The sequence below is a fragment of the Schistocerca nitens genome, chromosome 2 (assembly GCF_023898315.1).
Source record: "Schistocerca nitens isolate TAMUIC-IGC-003100 chromosome 2, iqSchNite1.1, whole genome shotgun sequence".
NCBI classification, from domain to species: domain Eukaryota; kingdom Metazoa; phylum Arthropoda; class Insecta; order Orthoptera; family Acrididae; genus Schistocerca; species Schistocerca nitens.
In genome coordinates this window covers 34,302,225-34,323,119 of record NC_064615.1, presented here as the reverse complement: position 1 = coordinate 34,323,119, position 20,895 = coordinate 34,302,225, and the positions used below count along the sequence as shown (strand labels likewise).

The 20,895-nt window shown below is 40.8% G+C and overlaps 1 protein-coding gene across 3 annotated transcripts in view; it reads left to right on the top strand.

Moving 5' to 3' along the window:
* Positions 1–5,411: 5,411 nt before the first annotated feature.
* Positions 5,412–20,895, top strand: part of LOC126235695 (protein CLEC16A homolog) — a 264,873-nt gene continuing 249,389 nt past the window's right edge. For all 3 annotated transcript variants that reach the window (XM_049944445.1, XM_049944444.1, XM_049944446.1), the window contains exons 1-3: positions 5,412–5,753; positions 12,906–13,034; positions 13,126–13,259. In XM_049944445.1, coding sequence (XP_049800402.1) covers positions 5,680–5,753; positions 12,906–13,034; positions 13,126–13,259 — 337 coding nt within the window. In that variant the 5' untranslated portion in view covers positions 5,412–5,679. The remainder of the gene's footprint in view (positions 5,754–12,905; positions 13,035–13,125; positions 13,260–20,895) is intronic.

Here is a 20,895-nt window from a genome sequence, read left to right as displayed (position 1 = left end):
ATATCCCCACATAAATTTTTTAGTATCTATTCTCAGTTGCAAAATATATTACGCACTGTCAGTGCCATTTCAATGCAAAAATTTTAAATCATGCTGGGGAATATACCAATAACACAATTCCAGCACACCTCAGAAATTTGATTTTAGTTGCTTCAACCAATGAGAATTACGGACCAAGTCTTGCACTGCCCTGTTTTGTGTATTAACCCGTTGGCTGGCATGAATGTGCTGGTGGTCACAGCAGACTGCTCTGCTGGGGCCAGCAGTGATATGGTAACAACCAGGTATCAGCAATTACACACTTTTATCTTACTGAGGAAAAATATTTACTTATATTTGATATTCCTTGCCATTTCCAGACTATTTTTGGGTGTGCAGTATTTTTATTTAAATGTCTTACAAAACCAAACGATTAAATGACTACAAAGTTATTCATGAATTCATTTTTAGATACATATATAACTGTGTAAAGGATAATTCCTGAAACAGTAATTAGCATTCTAGCTGTTCTTTTAGCCACAACTGTACATATGCATATACTTCACATTCAAAGTTCCTAAATGCCTGCTTAACACATTGACTACCATGCTGCTCACAGCGGAGCAGGACACTTAATGCTGTATGCCTAACCTGGTGGTGAAACATCCATTACTAGTCATGTCAGGGTCAAGAAATGCAGAAGATAATCTCTCAGGGAGTACTATAATCTAAAAACGTAAAATTATAACTAAAAAGGTCATTTCCAATTATGTCTACCAAGCAAATTATGCTTTCAGTCAGTGATTTCCTTTGCCATAAATGACTAGTGAACACACATGCCAGAGGATGGTAAATATTCGTACTTTGCCTCTGACAAGCAGCAAAGCCATTAGAAACAGCTATGCACATAGTCCAATTTATGTTGAAATTATCACCTGAGTATTTTAATTAAATTTGGTCTACTATAAGCAACATGATAAAGGAATCAAAAGAAACACACACACACACACACTGAATTAATTTCTTTATTAACAACGCTCGGATTTCCACATCACCATAGAGGTACCAAGCTTGATGCGTTACTCGTTTTTTTACATGGCGAGTTTCCCCAGCAGGCCTATAAACCATGAAACAGACAAAAAGCTACTTCTCGCTGTCTTCTCTTCTTTGGATTTTCACTTCAGAAACTGAAACATCCATTACAAAAACAGATTACATCACTCACAAATCTGGATTCAGTCATTGCAATTCATACCTATTTCATTGTAAAAAAATACTGACTTTGATGAATGACGTAATTTTGAACATTCAAAAGTTTCCAAATGTGCAGGTTACTGACGTTAGAATACAGTTACTACACACTTTTTGATCAGGAAAAAGTTACGATGATTGCAACTTAAATACCGAAGCCATTTGGGAAATACAGAAGCGTCCGATCTTACCCGTCGGCTTTGACCCATGACGTCACAAATACCGCGGAAACGACCATAAACAACAATTCCAATATGGCGGATATAAAAACATCGAATACGTATTGTAAACACTGAAATACACAAGTTTCACAAAAAGCCTAATGACTGTAACGGGACAAGCGTGGGAAATTGGGGGTTTTTGGGTGGGGAGAAACTAAATATGTCGTTATGCGGTGGGGGGAGTCTGCAGTGCCCCCCCATCCCCCCACAGGCTTCATTAGTGTCAAATCAATATTTTCGAATCATAGGCGGCCGCTGCCGCGGCCGCATTCCAAAAAAAAAACTCCCAACCTAACCTCAAGTGGGCTACGCTACAGATCAATATGTTCATCAAATTGCTTCATATTACGTATACATGTTCTTTAAACAAGAGTACATCAAACCATGTATTAGGTTTTCCGCGCCGTAATGACGTCACACACCACAACACGCTTACGTCACGGGTCAAAGCCGACGAGTAAGATCGGACCTTTCTGTTGACCCGCCATTTGTTATGAGAATACGCCATTACCACAAATAATCCACATAGATGCATTGAAAGAAACTTTACTGGGTAACATAATGCATCAGAATACTATAGGCACAAAGAATGAAATTTCTATAGACTTACCATACACTTTACTTTTCTTGAGCATTATAAGATTACTAACGGAAGTTACTTACCGTCCATTATCTGGAATATAAACTATCCTTTCTCCTCTGTAAACATCTGCTTTTGCAGCAAGTATTATCAATTTTTTTCCGTGATTGAAAAGCTTTAACGCACACAAATCACAAAATCCGCCATTATACACCCACAAATCATTAGCATGTCATGTTCAAAGAATATCCGCGTTTCGAAAACTACCAGCGATATTGGCTAGCGTGAGAGACGACGTCATGTCATGATGTGACGTCATGATTCCTCGGGGCCCGCGAGACGCTTCTGAGCTTGACTCCTTGATATGAAATCAGAAATGTAGGCGATAGAGGTGGGCCAAACGGTTATTCTGGGGTAACCGTTATCAAAGTTCCAGTTATTCGTTGATAACCGTTATCGTTAACGGTTATTAATAACTGCCAAGTTATTTTTCGCTAGCGAATACCGAATACTCCGAGGGGCTACAGTTAAATGACATAGTTGGAATCCATCAGTTTAGTTATCAGTCAGTATAACTGCGAGTAGTGTGAAATGGCAGGAATGTCGTATGAATCGAGTCATAACCTTAGCTTATTAACTCCGGGTACATTTTAGTTGATGTTAGAACGGTTATTAGTGTTTCATATCATATGTTTGTAGGTTATCGGTCGCTATTAGAAATATCTTCGCAGCTGCGACAGAAAGTACGCGGAACTTCGCCACAGCACTGTTTAAGTAACATGTTAACAACGTGCGTTTTTAAGTATGAAGTAATATGTAAACTGAGTACTTTAGGTTAAATTCGAAGCTTAATTTCTTGTGCTGTTCACATAATAGAATAAAGTGTACAGCTTTGTAATACAACAAAAATATACGTAATGTGACAGATTCGTTTACTCCTGTGCTGTAAAAGCTAGTCCTATTGGGGAAAGTGTGAGTACGCTAATCAAAGTTTTATGTGAGATTTGGAAACTGCTCGATTTCTCCAGCTACAACATGTTTATAGCATACGAAGACATGCAGATCGAAAAGGTTGACAGTTTTACATTTCTGGGACTACAACTCGATAATAAATTCAGTTGGGAAGGGCATACCACATTTTTTCACTCTGTTATTTCATAAGGGAGCATATTCTGTGGTAACTTATCAAACGTAGCGAAAGTTTTTCGCATGTAATAAAAATCGTTTGTGGTATAAATTCACGAACATCATGTAGGAACCTGTTCAAGGAACTTTGTATTCTAACCACTGCTTCCTAGTATATTTATTCTTTAATGAAATTTGTTACAAGTATTTCCAACCAATAGCTCAATACATAATATCACTACTAGGAATGGGAACAGCAATATACATAAAAAATCACTTACCTTGGTCAAAAAGGGGTCCAATATTCAGGAACATGCATTTTCAATAAACTGCCAGCAAGTCAGCAACCATTAAAAACTTGGTTTCAGATAAAGCACGGTTTACAGTATGTTTGAAAGACTATTTGATACAGAAGTGTCTGATTCCACCCATCATCAATATGCCGGAAATGGCTATTTTAAGTGTGTCCATGACGTCACTACATACACATGGCAACAAACACGAAGACACATATAAATAATACAATAACATCTCCCACCAAAGATACAAAAAAAAACAATGGGACAACTGCGGGAAGTTGGGGGTTTTAGGGTGAGGACAAGTTAGTAAAAAAAAAAAAAACGCACACCACGATCCCAAAACACAAAATGAAGAACAAAAAGAAAAAAAAATACAGCATTCTGCTACACCAACAAAAATCTGCAGGAATCGGACACTTCCCTTGAACAATATAGGTCAACCATAGGTGACCATACCAAAACACCAATGCCCACAACTAAAAGCACGAAAATTGGAATCGGACATTTCCCTTGACCTACATAGGTAAAAATCAGATGACGATACCAAAACATCAACACGTACAACTATGAAAATGGGAATCGGTCATTTCCGGTGACCTATATAGGTCCACCACAGCTACTGATGCCAAAAAACCAACACCTACAACTGCGAAAAATAAAACCACAATCCCAAAAGTCCACAAATCAATCATCCCTACATAAATTAAATCACATTCAATACTCCATAAAGACACAAAACATCACACTAGAAAAAAAAAAAATAATTACCACCAGCAAATTGCGGCACTGCAAACTAGATCGGCGAGCCACGCCCCCCCCCCCCCACACACACACACACAAAAACCAACTCATAAACACCGTGCCGTAATGACATTCACACACAACAACACCTTTTTACGTCGAAGCAGACGGGGGAAATCGGACGCTTCCATTGACCCCTCCTCCTACTCTGTAGATGAATATCGTAACAGAGACTGATAGACCAGCTTAGGTAAAAATTCTGCTGTATTTCAGTTTTGACTGCACTTGGTTGCAACAGTCAAGATCGGGTATTCTGTGTATGATGAATTTATTAAAAGTGCGTAACTGTGTTTTATTCTGACAGTGTATCAATTCTGTAAATATTAGCAATTACTGTAATATATTCACATATTTTGACAATCTCCTGACAAATGATGAGGATAATAATTATTATATTCAACTGTATTATGTTATACTTCCTGACATGTTAATGGCATTCGCGATGGCCAGCGGGTATTTCGGAAGAAGTACGTAAATATTTGTTCGCTCCAGTAACTATCGTCTCTGAAATATCACCGGGTCCTAAGACTGGAGTCACTGTATCAGGAACACAGACACAGTTATTCCGTTACCAACTTCCAGGTTACCTGTAATGGTAGCCCGATAACTGCCAGAGAGCGTGAACTGTGAGCCAATAACGATAACTGCCAGAGGAAAATACAGATCTCTGACAGTTATTTCGATAGTCACTCGAATTCCTTATGGTATCTCTCTTTATACTATCAGTCCAAGCTAAATTGACGTATGAGGCGGTGGCTTAAGGGAACGACCGTACTTTTTAATGCCTGTACTGCATCTCCTATCAGCCACCGCTCGGACATTAACTTTATTTAATTGTTTGTGCTAAAAGTAATGAAGACGCACGATATAGTACACAGTTATTATCAACAGATGGCGCGCAGTCTCACAGTTATTCTCATGGCCTATAGAACGCCTTCCAAATGGTCTACCCTCTCCGTAGTTCCTAGCCAGATCTCTGATGAGTTGACGGGAAAGCGTAGTATGATCTTCGGCTATTGAAATAACTGCCTGTATCAGAGGACGGTTATCGCAATAACCGTTACTTCTCAGTAACCGGTTATTTCTATCAGTTACGTTATTTTTTGCCACCTCTAGTAGGCGAACAAAGATAAAACACCTATGCATCACGTGACGTATTGCTGTCAAGCGGGTTAATAACAACAGTGTTAGAACCTACGATGGTGGTGGAGAGGGAGTGTTTGCTTTTGTATTTGCATATCCCTTATAGGTAGAGTGTAAGTGTTTTCTGTTTTGTGTGTGAGACGATGATGTTCCTATAAATACGTTTGCCGAGAATGACATCCCCCAGCCTTTAATGTGTTACGCTTGAAATGGGTTTTGTGGTTAATGCATTATGACTCAGTTATTCTCGTGATTGTCACCCACCGTGAGACTCGCCGAAATGTTCAGAAGTAGAAGCTGGTTTGGAGGCGGCTTATGGAAACCGAAAAATCCACATTCATTGGAACATCTTAAGTGAGTAGCTGTCATTCCGAGTTTCTCTCTAGTTTAGCGTTTGAATGCAATGGACATTGTATCCTGTAACGTGTACATGTAGGAAAGATGTATCATAGTTGTGTAAAAAATCCAACAACTATTGTATTAAATTGATTTCGCTGTTTACCAGGTATTACGACACCCAACAGCAGCGTTATTAGTGTTATTGTTGTAATTAGTATTAGTAGATGCAGTAGCCGTATTTTACCCTATACAGTATCACATTCAACAATTGCATTAAAAAAATTAGATGGATTACAAAACTGTGTGACATTTGGTATTTTATAAAGAATGCATAGGCTACAGCTAACATTTACATACAGATAAAAATGATTTCTGAGACATTTATTCAAAATATTAATTTACGTTAGTGAAAGCACTTGGTAATACTGTTGACATAAGCTGTATGATAAACATGTATATTTATTTGCAGCAGCAAGTTTATTCCTGATATTTATTTACATTGTAATAACAGTTGATCATTAAAAATTTGAATTCCTTAACACATTATTTTTTTAATCTCCTAATGGAGGAAAAGAAACAAAAAACTAGCATTATTTAAGGAAGTAGTATTGAAATTTTTAATGATCTCTTGCCATTATAGTATAAATGAAAAGCTACAATAAATTAGATTAGATTCAGTTGTAGTTCCATAGACCAAAAGCTGAGATGATTCTCGTGGGTGTGGAACATGTCAAAAAGTATAACATAAAAAACATAAAACATTTAAATATAATACTTACTACCTGGTCATTTTGTTAAAATAGGTGATTATATTAAACTGGAACTGCTAATATTTACAGAATTAATATGCTGTCAGAATGAAATATTGTTATGCACTTTTAATAAATTTATCATATACAAAATACCTAATCTTGACTGTTGTGACCAAGTGCTGTCAAAACTGAAATCTAACAGACATTTTTACTTAAACTGATTGTGAATAGCTATGTACGTATGTTTGGTATATGTACCAACAAATGTCACTGTTATGAGGTACAGATAGTGCGTGTCAGTGTTACTGTATTAATTTTAAGTTGAATGAAGAAAAGATCTATGTTATAGTTTGCATTATTTGAATAGTCACTGTTATATCATATTAGGTCTTAGTTTTGGTGCACTTGATTTGGTACTGCAATCAATTTGCAGATTGTTGTGTACATAGCACTTGATTGTTCTAAGGGCCCTACTGTTTTACGCAAATTACAAATGGATGCATGTTCTAGCAAGAAAATAAAATGCAGATATTATACACTTTTTACTACCACTTAATGAGATGTAGGGGGGAGAGGATTGCATTTCAACAAATTGAAGATTATAATATTTTTCTCTGTGAAACACAAAAATTAATTTTTATTAAATAGGACCATTAGTTACACTACTATAATGTATTGGACATCTTGTAAACTTTTATCGTCAGGTGCGCTGATGAACTGAGCTCCTGAGGGCGGGCGGCCGACCTAAATCCCCTTCCCCAGTGAGGCGTTCTCTCCACGGTCCTCGGCCGCTGAGAGGTGGGCGTCTGCGTCTGTGCTGGCGTCGGTGTAACTGCCTCATCTACTCTGGTTGCTCATTCATTTTCTTTGCTGAGCCTCTTTTTAGTGTGACTCGGTGCTGGTTCCCATGCCTTGCTGAGGTTATAGCCGCAATCTCTGTTGATGAGATTGTCACTGGTACAAATTTCGATAGCCTCTCTAACGATGTTGTCCCAGTATTTAGATGTCTGTGCCAAGATCCTGGTATGTTGGTAGACCATTTCGTGATTTTTGGACAAAGAGTGCTCTGTGACTGCCGACTTGTTGGGGTACATAAGTCGAGTGTGCCTCTGATGTTCTCGGCAACGATCTTCGATTGTCCGCACTGTCTGTCCTATGTAAGTCTTCTCACACTCACAGTTGAATCTGGTATACTATGCCGGCCTTCCGCAAACCGAGATCATCTTTGACGCTTCCCAATAATTCTCGTGTTTTATTGGGCGGGCAAAAGACAGTTCCTACTGCCATTATACGGTATATAGGCAGTGGCTCTCTCTTCCTCCATGACTTCGTCCATCTCCACACAGTGAAAATGCCTTACAGAGGAAGGGGATTTAGGACGGCCGCGCGCCCTCAGGAGCTCAGTTTGTCAGTGCACCTGACGATGACGACATGTCTGATCGCCGAAATATTATGCCTGTTGGACACTGTGGACCGGCAGTACACCTGTGGACTGTTCGAGCAAGAAATACGCCGGGAGAAGTTGAAGAATCACATGGAATTGTAATGTTTTTCTTGAAGTCTGAGGGTATTTCGCCTGTCTCAAACATCTTGCACACCAGATGGAATAGTTTTATCATGCCAGACTCTCCCAACATAATCACTAATTCTGACAGGATGTCGTCTACTCCTGCACCCTTGTTTTGACTTGGATCTTTCACTGCTCAATAAATTCTTCTCACAGTATCATATCTCCCATCTCATCGTCGTCTACATCCTCATTCAGTTCTATAATATTGCCTTCAAGTTCATCTCCCTTCTATAGACCCTCTAAGTACTTCTTCCACCTTTCAGCTTTCCCTCCTTTACTTAGGACTGGTTTTCCATCTGAACTCTTGATATTCATACAGCTGATTCTCTTTTCTTGGCAGATCACTCCAGTTTTCCTATAGGCAGTATTTATTACTCTCCTAGTGATATATGCTTCGAAATTCTTACATTTGTCCTCTAACCACTCTTGCTTAGCCGTGTTGCAATTCCTGTGAATCTCATTTTTTAGACATTTGTATTTCCTTTCCCCTGCTTCATTTTTTGCATTTTTATGTTTTCTCCTTGCTTCATTTTTTGCATTTTTATGTTTTCTCCTTACATCAATTAAATTCAATATCTCTTGTGTTATCCAAGGATTTCTACTAGGCCTGTCTTTTTACAATTTGATCCTCAGCTGCCTTCACTATTTCATCTCTTAATGCTACCCATTCGTCTTCTATTGTATTCCTTTTCCCTGTTATTGTCACGTGTTGCCAAATGCTCCCTCTGAAACTTTCAACAACCTGTGGTTCTTTCAACTTACCCAAGATCAATCTCCATAGTTTCCTACCTTTTTGCGATTTCTTCAGTTTTAATCAACAGTTCATAACCAATAAATTGTGATAAGAGTCCAAATCCGTCCTTGGAAATGTACAACAGTTTAAAATCTGATTATGAAATCTGTGTTAAGGAAAGGCAAACCTTCATTTATAGCATTTGTAGACTCAGAGAAGGCTTTTGATGACAATGACTGGATGTTGAAAGGAGGATCTAAGATGAACATCAACAAAAGTAAAATAAGAATAATGGAATGTTGTTTAATTAAGTCAGGTGATGCTGAAAGAATTAGATCAGAAAATGAGACACTTAAAGTAGTTGGTAAGTTTCATTATTTGGGCAGCAAAATAACTGATGATGTCCGAAGTAGAGAGGATATAAAATGTATACTGACAATGGCAAGAAAAGCATTTCTGAAGAGGATAAATTAGTTAACATCAAATATTGATTTAGGTGTTAGGAATTTTTTTCGAAATTTTTTATATGGAATGTAGCCACATATGGGAGTGAAACATGGAAGTTTAGATGAGAAGGAGTAGAAGCTTTTGAAATGTGCTGCTACAGAAAAAATGCAAAAGATTAGATGATTATATTGAGTAACTAATGAGGAGGTAGTGAATAGAACTGCGAAGACAAGAAATTTGTGCCACATCCTGACACGAAAATAGATTTGGTTGGTAGGACACATTCTGAGACATTGAGGGATCACTAATTTAGCACTGGAGGGAAGCTTGGGGTGTAAAAATCATAGAAATATTCCAAAAGCACATTCAGAAGGACATAGACTGCAGATAGGCTGCAGTAGTTGTTTGTAGATGAACAGGCTTGCACAGGATAGAGTAGCAAGGAGAGCTGCATCAAACCAGTCTTTGGACTGAAGACCACAACAACAACAATCATGGAAATGGAAGAATATGTAGAGAAGGTCCTCAGCACATTGGAAAGGATCTTCTGTAATAATTATGATATGAGTAAACAGGTGAAGACTAAAGTGACAGTATGCTGTACTGAAGAAGAATGTGAACCTTCAAAGTAAGAATTGCAAGAGAGGGGCTAGAAATGATAGAGGTATGGGTACAGGATCATAAGGGATGATAGAAGCTGGAAAGAAATTGTGAGCAGAAGACTGCAGGCGAAAATTGCTGGCAAGAACATTAGTCTGGAGTAAGGAAACTAATCATGTACAGGTGTGAAACTTGGACAATAGGAAAACAAGAGAGAAGACAGTTAGAAGCCATGAAGATTCCATGCTACAGGTGGATGATGATGATTGCTGGAGAGATGTGTGTTATCAATCTAAGGTGCTGAGAAGAGTGCAGGAAACCAGATCGCCACAAAGGCACATCCAAGCAGGAAGAGACAAAGTTAAATTACTCATTTTAAGATGCAACAAAATCATTGGAACAAAAGCAGAAGGGGTTATTAAGGGAAGGAATCACCAGGGACAACCAAGGATGTACAACAACACATGTGAATGATGTGGGATTCACAGAATATGCGGCAATGAAGAGGACAGAGGCAGGAGAAGGGAGTGGCATACTGCTACAAACCAACTCCAGGGTTGAACACTAAGTAGAGAAAACATACATTGTCCATTTGCTTTTGTAATCATAAAGCTGACATTCTTCATTTGGAGTGAAAATTTTCTGACTTGTATATTTTACTGTTTCTTAATACACCAAAGAATGCAGAATGCTGCTTCTCATGTAGATCTGCAGCAGTTCCAAGGGATATGCCATCTTCTGCTGCTTTCATGGCCTTGCATTCTTTTCCTTAATCACCTCTAGTTCAATACACTTATTTTTGCAAGTTCTCACCATGTTACCCAAATCAAAAAGGAAACAATTTGTGGGCATTATTCCATATAGTAATATATGATATTATTTCATATATTCATATAAAAATAAACTATTTAAGTGGGGTAGGGTACATTTAACAGTGTTTAAATCAATCCTCAAGGTTAAAGCATTCTTACTACTTTTAGAGAAAGTATTTTGAGTGGTATTTAGTACATTTAGGTGATTAATTTCTGGATTAATTGGGCAAAATAATCTCATTTGTCAGTTCATATTAAGTATGCACTATTGAAAACAAAGTTTAACTATTATTTTGCACACCACAAACAATATTTATTGAACAGCAATACTCTTATGGATTATAATGGATGCGTTGTCAGTTATTGTTCTGGTTGGAACGTGATTGTTTATTTGTAGGCCAATTAAATGGCCATTCCAGTGCTGAAAAAGTTGAGTAATGAAGCCTTTTGTAGAAGATTTCTGTCTTAGTGGCACAGTGCTAAGTGCCAGACTACAAATACAAAGGTCACGGGTTTGATTTCTGGTCAGTATCAAGATTTTAATCTGTCATTTATCCCTTTTTACACATCTGGTGATGGTTTTTAATGAGAAAAGTGCCGAGTTGCATAGTGATTCAGGATCCATGTTAAACTGTTGCTCCCTCTGTAATTGGGTGGATAAGTCAGTTCAAAGGTAGTGGCATACCACCTCCTATAGGACCATGGCTAGTACTATTCTGGTACTCAAACCAACATTCAGGTTGGTGGTAGCTTTTATGGACTTAAAATGATGATGATTTGAAGACTATCAAATAAATGATTTTGAAATTTTGAAGTGTACAGGGAAGGACAACAGATTACTGTTTGTGGGGCAAAAATAAGGGAAATACGGAAGCGTCCGATCCCGCCCGTCTGCTTTGACCCATGACGTCACAAATATAGCTGAAACGACCATAAACCACAATTCCAATATGGCGCATATAAAGTCGGTACATACACATTATGAGGACGAAAATACATCGAGAAACAAACACACACACTTTCCACAAAAAGCCTAATGACACTAACGGGACAAGCGCGGGAAATGGGGTGTTTTTCGGTGTGGGCAAACTTAATATAAACAAATTTAGACACCAACCCCCATACAAAACGACGAAAAAAACCAACATCGCAAAACTCCCCAAATACCACTAAACACAATATCATCTGGAATCGGACACTTCCCTTGACCTATATAGCTCAACAGCAGCTCCCGGTCCCATAAATTAGGGTCAAACACTTCCCTTGGTCTGTATAGCTCAAAAACATCTCCCGATACCAATATCAACATACACAGCCACACTCTGGGATCGAACACTTCCCTTGACCTGCGCACTGTTAATTTTATCCGTCATATCCATTCCTGAACAAAAACAACAACCGATTAATTTGACTAAAATTACCACACGATGTACAGCGAACAACACTAAATTAACCTTCACACAAAATCGTTAACTCACTGAAACGAATTCCACTACAAAACAGACCCGACACTCAAACCGAGCCCATTACACCACACAAACGAAAACCCTGAACATACCACCAGAGAGTACAACAAACCACAACACGACAACATCTACAAACACGCCACACTCACAAACCAAATTCCACGCCGTCATGACGTCACACACGACAACACCCTTACGTCACGGGTCAAAGCCGACGCGTGGGATCGGACGCTTCTGTCGACCCAAAATAAGAGAGAAGGCAGGAATTACAAAGTAAAATAAAGGCAGCCAATTCTGTTTCTATTTTTTCGATTTTATATCAGTAATTTTGCTGCATTCGTATTTGCAGATATATTATAGGCCTGTTACACCAATAAAATATGTGTAGTTGGTTAAAAATATAGAGAGCTGTTGTTATTTAGGTGCTGAAAAGTACCCGATACCATGTTGAAAAGTGCTCCGTGGTAGGGGTATATTTCAGTAAGAATGTGTTTTGATTTAAATTTGAAATTCAGCTTTTTGTTTGCTACTAGGAAGCATTGAATTTTTTTTCCAAATTGTCCATCCTACTATACTAGGGGCTAATAGACAATACTGGTTACAAAAAATAAAATATTGTGTTCCATATGAGAAAATTGTGATCTAAAGTAGGTTGAAATGTGCCTCACTTTTCCCTACAGTGATTTCAGCCATATTCATTGTGTGCAGTCTTATTTGCCTTCCAAATTTTGTTTATGTTTCGTGTATTATGAATGAAAAAGCTTACCATAAAATTGCACTGTTTCAGGTACCTGTACAATGTTTTATCTAAAAACCAGTCAGTGTCAGAAACAAATAGAGGACTTCTTGTAGAAACATTGAGGTCAATTGCTGAAATACTAATATGGGGTGACCAAAATGACAGCAGTGTCTTTGAGTAAGTATTTCCTGTTGAGAATTACAGTGACAGTATTGTGTTATTTGGGAAGTACTGTACGGTTTAGTAATATTGTACATTATATTTTCAGCTTTTTCTTGGAAAAAAACATGCTGTCTTTCTTTTTAAAAATAATGAAGCAAAAATGTGGAAGCTATGTTTGTGTGCAGCTACTACAGACCTTAAATATTTTATTTGAAAATATTCGAAATGAAACGTCTTTGTGTGAGTACAGTTGTTTCAGTTTATTTTGTACTGGTTTGTTGCTTTAAATATAGGGTTAGCCTATTCATGTTTACTGATGATTTAGCTAAACCATTACCCATCTGATTTATGTTAAAAACTAAAATAGTAACAAAATTTATGTAAGTACTTATATTAGCATCCCTATTAAACAATTCATCCCAAGATGTAAGACCAAAAAAGATCAAGACGAGCATAGGGAAAATGACAAATTTTGCTGAGGATGTAAGAGATGGTGAACAACACTTGCACAGAATGCTATTGACACTGGGAATGTCAGAAATGATGACATGTAAGAATGTGAAAAGAAATTAGTATGTAGCATTTATTAGTCATTTGTATATAATTACTGAATGAAGGAAAAGGCATTATGCATGGTGCAGTGAGCAGTGTTTTTGGTCAAGGTGAGTAATGGGGTACAGAAGAAGCATGGGGTGTGGAGAGGGAAGGATAGCAGGGTAGAGATGGAGGAAGATGCTGTGATACCTCTGATAGTGTGATGGATGGTGGGATAGTGGGCTGTTGTGTACGGCATTGGATTGCTATATTTGTGAGCAAATCAGAAGAGGAGAGAAGCAGTGAAGGTGAAGGGCTATGCAGGTGCTCTGAGTGGATAGCAGGCAGATATTAGGCTTGAGCGGGAGCAGATATGGTATTAGATACAGTTGGACACAGGCTAGTTGAGGTTGAGACCAGGGAGTGTCAGGAATGGAGGATATGTTGTAGGAGAGTTCCCACCTGCACAGTTAAGAAAAGCTGATGTTGTTTGGAAGAATCCAGTTGGCAAAGGCTGTGAAACAGTGGTTGTAGTCAGTCACACTGTGTTCTGTGGCATGGTCGGCAACTGGGTGATCCGGTGTCCTCTTGGCCATTCATGTTCACAGTGTTTGTAACAAAGTTGTCACAGGTGCCCCCGCCTTTGACTAGGTAGGAAAACCCTGTGATGGAACTGGAGTAGGAGGTTTTGGGAGGATGTATACGGTACTGGTGTTGCATCTAGGAGTATTGAAGGTATATGAGCAATGGGGCAAGGGGTTGGGAGCAGGGCTGGATTAGGGACATTATGTAGTTTAGGTGGATGGTAGAATACCACTGTGGGAATGGTGGGAGTATAGTGCAGAGAATATTTCTCATTTCAGGGCACGATGAGAGGTAGTTGAAACCCTGGCGAGAACATGGTTCAGTTGTTGCAGTCTGGAATTGTACTGATTCGTGTAGGGGAGCACTCTTTTGTAGCCAGTCAGTGGGTACATGCGGGATGATAGATCACTGAGAGGAGACAGTGCCGGAGAGATCGCTTTGTGGATTATGTGGGGAGAGTGATTTTGGCCTGTGAAGCCCTCAGCAAGGCCCTTCACAGTTTGTAGAGAGACTGCTTGTCACTGCAGATGTGACAACTGCGGGTGGCTAGGCTATATGGAAGGGTCTTGTTGTTGTGAAATGAGTGGCAGCTGTGGCCATAGAGGTATTGTTGGTGAATGCTAGGTTTGATAAGGATGGAGTTACTGATGGAGCCATCTGTGAGATGGAGACAGGCATCGAGGAAGGTGGTGTGTTGTGCTGAAGAGGACCAAGTGCAACAAATGAAGGAGATGATGATGGGGAGGTTTTTGAGGATTGTAGAGAGGGTCCCATGAAGATGAAGATGTCATCAATGAGTCTGAACCAGGGGATGGGTTTAGGATTCCCAGCAAGTATTAAGGATTCCTCTGTGTGGCCTATGAATACGAGTAGTTGAGTACCTACACTGGACCATGATATCGATATCGAGATCAAGCTGGTTGCACCAGCATTGGCCATTAAGAGTTGTTTGGTTTTGTGTCCTTACTGTGGGAGTGTGTACTTCTCGTCAGTTGGCAATAGCCTCTGCTGGCCGTTTGATGGTAGGAAACTGTGCAGGCATTTCTAATCCAGTTGTGTTGATGATTCTGAACCTTTCTGATTGGTAACTTTACTTTCGTACACAGTTACTTGCTTGATCTTGGTTTTTCTCTCAGTATGCTAATATGGTTGTGTGTGTATGTCATTGACAATTCTTGGATTTCACGTTTTGGATTACTCTTGGTTTGTCCTGTCAGATTTTTGTACAGTTACTGCCATCAACCATTCAGTCTTTTCAGCCAGACACCAATTTCTCAGAAATTGACTTGTGTCCCGTCCCACTTCCACACACACACACACACACACACACACACACACACTCACACACACCTGGCTTGTGCATTAGTAAAGTGGTGATAGGGCTTACTGTCACATGCCAATTAACTCAAAATGATTTTGTTAGCTTTGGCACTGTAAACAGTTGGAAGAGATGCTGCTGCAACAACAGTTGGAACTGAAGTGACTCCAACAATAACAACATATCAACTGCAATAACAACTTCGGCAAAAGCAGGTGTGGGAGATATTCAAACAAAATGCAAAGCTGATCTTAAATGTGATTATGCACCCGATGGGGGCAAGCATCTATGGAATAATCTTTGCACCCACCCTTGCCATTCACTTTGTTTGACAACACTGTAGAGAAGTGGGAAAACTGCCTATGTACATTTTTTGCTGTATTGCAAGGTAAGCAACGTAACAGATTCTGTAGGCCACAGCAGTCTGTTACTTAGCAGTAGTAGTTTGTGCAAGAATGTGCAAAAGCTGTGAACACTCATGGACCCTTAAGCATTAGAGCTTGACAAATTGTGGAATTTGTTGAGGGAGCATTTCTGTCTCCAGATGCATATTGTGCCAGCAGGATTGCGCCTTAACTAATACAGGAAGTGTAATGATAAGTCTTGTGATTCTTGGTTAGTGAACTTACAAGGGCTCATCCAGAAATGCAAGTTTGAAAGTGCTAATTGTGGTGTCTTATAAATTGATTCCATAATAAGAGATGTAATTGTAAGATTAGCACTTGAAAACGAGGACCTGACTAGAGTTTAGGAGTCGTCAGACTCTTAGTTAAGTACGATTGCAAATATTGAGGTATCTATGACTGACCAAAATGATTTTTCAGACAGTTGGCAAATAACTCAGTCCCTCAGGTGGCAATCAGGCTGTGACTCCTGTAGTAAACAGGTGCAACCTAGCCTAGCTTAGATAATGAGAGAAGTTCCCCCACTGTGTCGGACATTTCAGATGGAAGAGGCGTACAGACGGACAGCGTTCACTTTCTGTATTTGTGGCAGATGAGAGGCAGCCATCCCTCAGCATTGTTTTCATCCTCATTTATGTTCAAGTCATGTCCCAAATGTTAGATGCAGCAACAATGTCACCAGTGTCCACATTTTTTCAACACGTTATGCATATCTCAAGCAAGGGCAATTGACAATAATGTGCCAGTACAACACAGTGTGTAACTGCCAGTCTTTACCATTACACTGTGGACAGAAGAACCTGACCAAGCATTGGTTTTCGCTTTAACTCCAGTGTTGGCAGAACCCAATCAAGCACCTAATAAATTACTGCTTAAGTACAATATCAATAGTGTTATGACCCAATCCAGTTCTCTCTCTTTGATTAACCAGGAAACCTGTTAGCATTTGGGCTCTCTCTGTCTGAAGGTACTGCAGCAACAAGTTATCTCATATAGCTGCAAAAAATTCCTTCTAAAGGGCAAATTAGACTGTGGGCAAAATACAAGAACATGGACTGGCAAACCGTCTTTTTTGTCATAAGTTTGCTGTTGGCTGTAAACACTTTTGGTTTAGACGCATTCACTGCATTTGGTTTCAGAGTATTGGATGAGGTGTATCGGGTGTCAACCTCAGTACAGTTCCAGGATTCTGTACCTACATTTTTTCATGTACAACCAGTCCAGTTCACAATGCGAGTGTAATAAAGGCCGAATTGTTACAGGAATTGGGAGTAAATGCTCCTATTTCAGCTAGTCAGTGGGCAACAACTATGATCATTATAAAGAAAGGAAACAAGTTGATCAGGAATTGCGATGATTTTAAGACCAAAATTAACACATGAAGTGTGATTGATATTTACACAGTTCCTTGGCCAGAGGAGCTTTCAGCAAAGTTAGCAGGGGCACAATATTTTCTTTTTTTAAAGATTGGCTTGAAGAATGTGTATTTGCAGCTGCCTCTAGGCGCATAAACACAGAAAATCGTGACAATACATATGCCTTTTGGAATATATCAATACGAGGGATTACTATTTGGGGTCACTTCAGCACCAGCAGTTTACCAAAGATATGCAGAACATGTAACTCGAGGTATTCCATACTGCATAAGGTATTTATCTGGCATTTGTGTGAGTAATGATACCAGAGATGAACACATGCAATACTTGTAAACACTATTTCAGTGGCTGCTAGAGAACAGACTTGGCTGTAACTTGGAGAGTTCTATGTACCATCCATGCAATATTTGGGCCATACATTAAGCAGCAAAGGAATGATGCTAATGGTAGAGCACGTTGATGCTATTGAGAAACTGCTGGTTCCAAAAAATCTAAAGGAATCACAGTCTTTTCTGGGGAAAGTGAACTACTGTGCAAAGTTCATTCCCCCTGCAGTTCACCTCACATATCCAGTGAATCATTTGAAGAAGAAAGGCATTCTGTTCATTTGGTCTCTAGAATGTCACAAAGCATTCTCACAGTTGAATAACCACCTGTGGTTGACCCCATGCTAAGTGACGTTCACACCAGTTGAGCTCTTAACTCCTGCAACCGACACGTCACAATATGGTGCTGGAGATACCCTGTCCCATAAGAATGCCAGTGGCACAGAGCGAGCAACAACTTTTGCATCTAAGACACTCCCACAGACACAACAAAATCACTCAAATTGAGGAGAAGGTGTTGGCAGTTGTGTGCAGTGTTTAAAAAGTTCCATGTTTTCCTATCTGGGAATAAGTTATAGTATCGGACAGATCACGAACTCCTCATTTCTCTCACCCCTGCAGGTCCGGGGGTTAGAATAGGCCCGAGGTATTCGTGCCAGTCGTAAGAGGTGACTAACAGGAGTCTCACATGTTTCAGCCTTTATGTGATGGTCCCCTGTAGGGTTTGACCCCCATTTTTCAAAATTTTCCCAAAGAGCGAGCCAATTGGGGAAGGGCGCCTTACATGGTGCATAGTAACCATAATGCACCGAGACCTCTTGCATCCTTCATCAACGTGGATCTGCACTTCCGTTCATTCTCCAGCTGTTGGGTGAGGTCACCCTCCAGGGTGCGTTTTCCTCCATCCTCTGTGCAGTATCGCTTTCTGCACTGTCAACGATAATGGACTTCTTAGCTCGTTTGCGCCTGATATCCAGCACCGTAGCCAGTCCGTTGTGGCGGGGCCGCCATGTACCCTGTTGGTTGTAGCCCCCTGACCACACAGGGATCGCTCTGCTGATGACTGTGCCGTTAACTTCCCACTTATGCCAAGGAGTAGATGCCCGTCACCCTGGGGCACCGGGACTCCCAGCAATGGCCATTCTGCCAGGTGGCTCTCATGGGGAGGGACCCCTGGATGGAGTGGATAGCATCAGGGCAGATGACACGCCATGAAGTGTAGTATGTCATCTCTTGCTGGTGGTCAAACACCAGCAGTCTCTAAGCGCTCGAGGTCTAACTTCAATGCTAAAAAATATGACCCCATTGTCCCCGTAACCCCCCCCCCCCACCTCCCCCTGCCACACTATGGGAAGAACGCCAGGCTAAGGATGGCAGCAAAGCTTATTCACCCCGGTAAATCGTATGTATGAGAGTTGATGGGGTATCTTTCTTGTCAGTGAAACCTCAGTTTTTTGCGGAGCATTTAGAGGACAAGTTTGGGGAGGGGGAGGGCTTGTCCAAAATGCAGTCAAGGTTGGTCTCGATCAAAGCAGTATCCTCTGCCCGGTCACGGGCACTACTCACCTGTGACAAGCTGGGGTGGGGGATGTTTCTGTTTCCATCATGCTCCATAAGAGCTTAAATATGGTCCAGGGTATCATATTTCACAGGGACCTTCTTTTGCAGTCTGACGATGAGCTGCATGCCAATTTAGAGTGGCAAGGTGTCCATTTCATCCAGCGCATCCACCAGGGCCCAAGGAATAATCAGGTTGCCATCGGTGCCTTCATCTTGGCCTTTGAGGGTGATACATTACCCGAGAAGGTCAAGGTGATGGTCTACCGCTGTGACCTAAAGCCATATATCCAGCTTTAAGTGCTGGGAGTTTGGCCATATGTCTTCCCGCTGTACTTCCAGCATGACCTCTCAGGATTGTGGACTTTCTTCACATCCCAATACTCCCGGTGTCCTGCCTTCCATCTGTGTCATCTGCGGAGAGCACCATTCGCCTTGCTTGCCAGACTGCAAGATTCTCCAGAAAGAAAGAAAATAATGGAATACAAGGCTCTGGACCGACTGACCTACACTGAGGCTAAGAGAAAATTTGAGAGGCTACATCCTGAGCATATGACGTCAACCTGCGCCGTTGCTACGACAACGGTTCTACTATCTTCCGCTCCACCGTGTACAGTTGGCTCTCAGAGCCATCAGATTCTACTTGCCCCCTTGGTGGTGGAGGGCACATCCCTCCCTGTTGCTCCTGCACCCCCCCCCCCCCCCCCCCCCCAACCATCGGGGACGTCAGTCCCCACTTCTCAGCTGGAGAAGCGTACGACTTCTTTGGCTCCTCTCACTAGGAAGAGGTCCCATGGGTCACTCCCTTCACAGGTTCCTATCAGTGGCAAAGCTGACACTGGCCAGTGGCTGAAGCAACCACAGGTAGTTGGTCGTAGGGCTTCACGGTCCTCCTCAGTCCCTGCTGAAGGTCTCGCGGCCGATCAAATCTAAGGAACAGCAAGAGGCACCTAAAAAGAAAAAGAGCTCCAAGAACCAAGGCACTGTGGTGGCACCCACACCACCACTACCTACAAGCTCTGTGTCTGAGGACGAGGTGGAGGTTCTGCCATCCACTGAGGACCCAGATCTCGCTGGGCCCTCAGACACAGTGGATGTCGATCACACAGGTACTCATCTGGTGGCAGCAGGTGACCCTGAGGCGTAGACTGCCTCATTGAGTGTTTCTTGCCTTCCCAGTCTAATGATCATGTAATCCTCCAGTGAAATTGCGTTGGTTTTTTCCACCACCTGGCCGAGCTACGGCAACTGTTAAGCTCTACATCTGCTTTCTGCGTTGCCCTCCAGGAAACATTTGTTCCCGGCAAAGTGGACCCCTGCCCTTCGCAGCTATAAGGGATATTACAGGAACCGTAGTGACTATAATAGAGTGTCAGTTGGAGTTTGCATGTATGTTCTGAACTCAATATGTAGTGAACATGTGCCTCTTCAAACCCCTCTTGAAGATGTGGCTGTCAGGATAAGGATGATGCAGGAAATAAATGTCTACAATGTATATCTTCCTCCAGATTGTTCAGTACCCTGCACCTACTGGCTGCACTGATTCTACAACTCCCTAAACTTTCCTACTTTTGGGAGATTTTAACGCGCATAACCCCAAGTGAGGTGGCACCATACTCTCTTACCGAGGTAGGGAGGTCGAAAATTTACTGTCACAACTCAACCTCTGCCTCTTAAATACAAGTGCCCCCATACATTTCAGTGTGGTACATGGCACTTAATCAGCCATTGATTTCTCAGTTGGCAGTCCTGGCCTTCTCCCATCTATCCACTGGA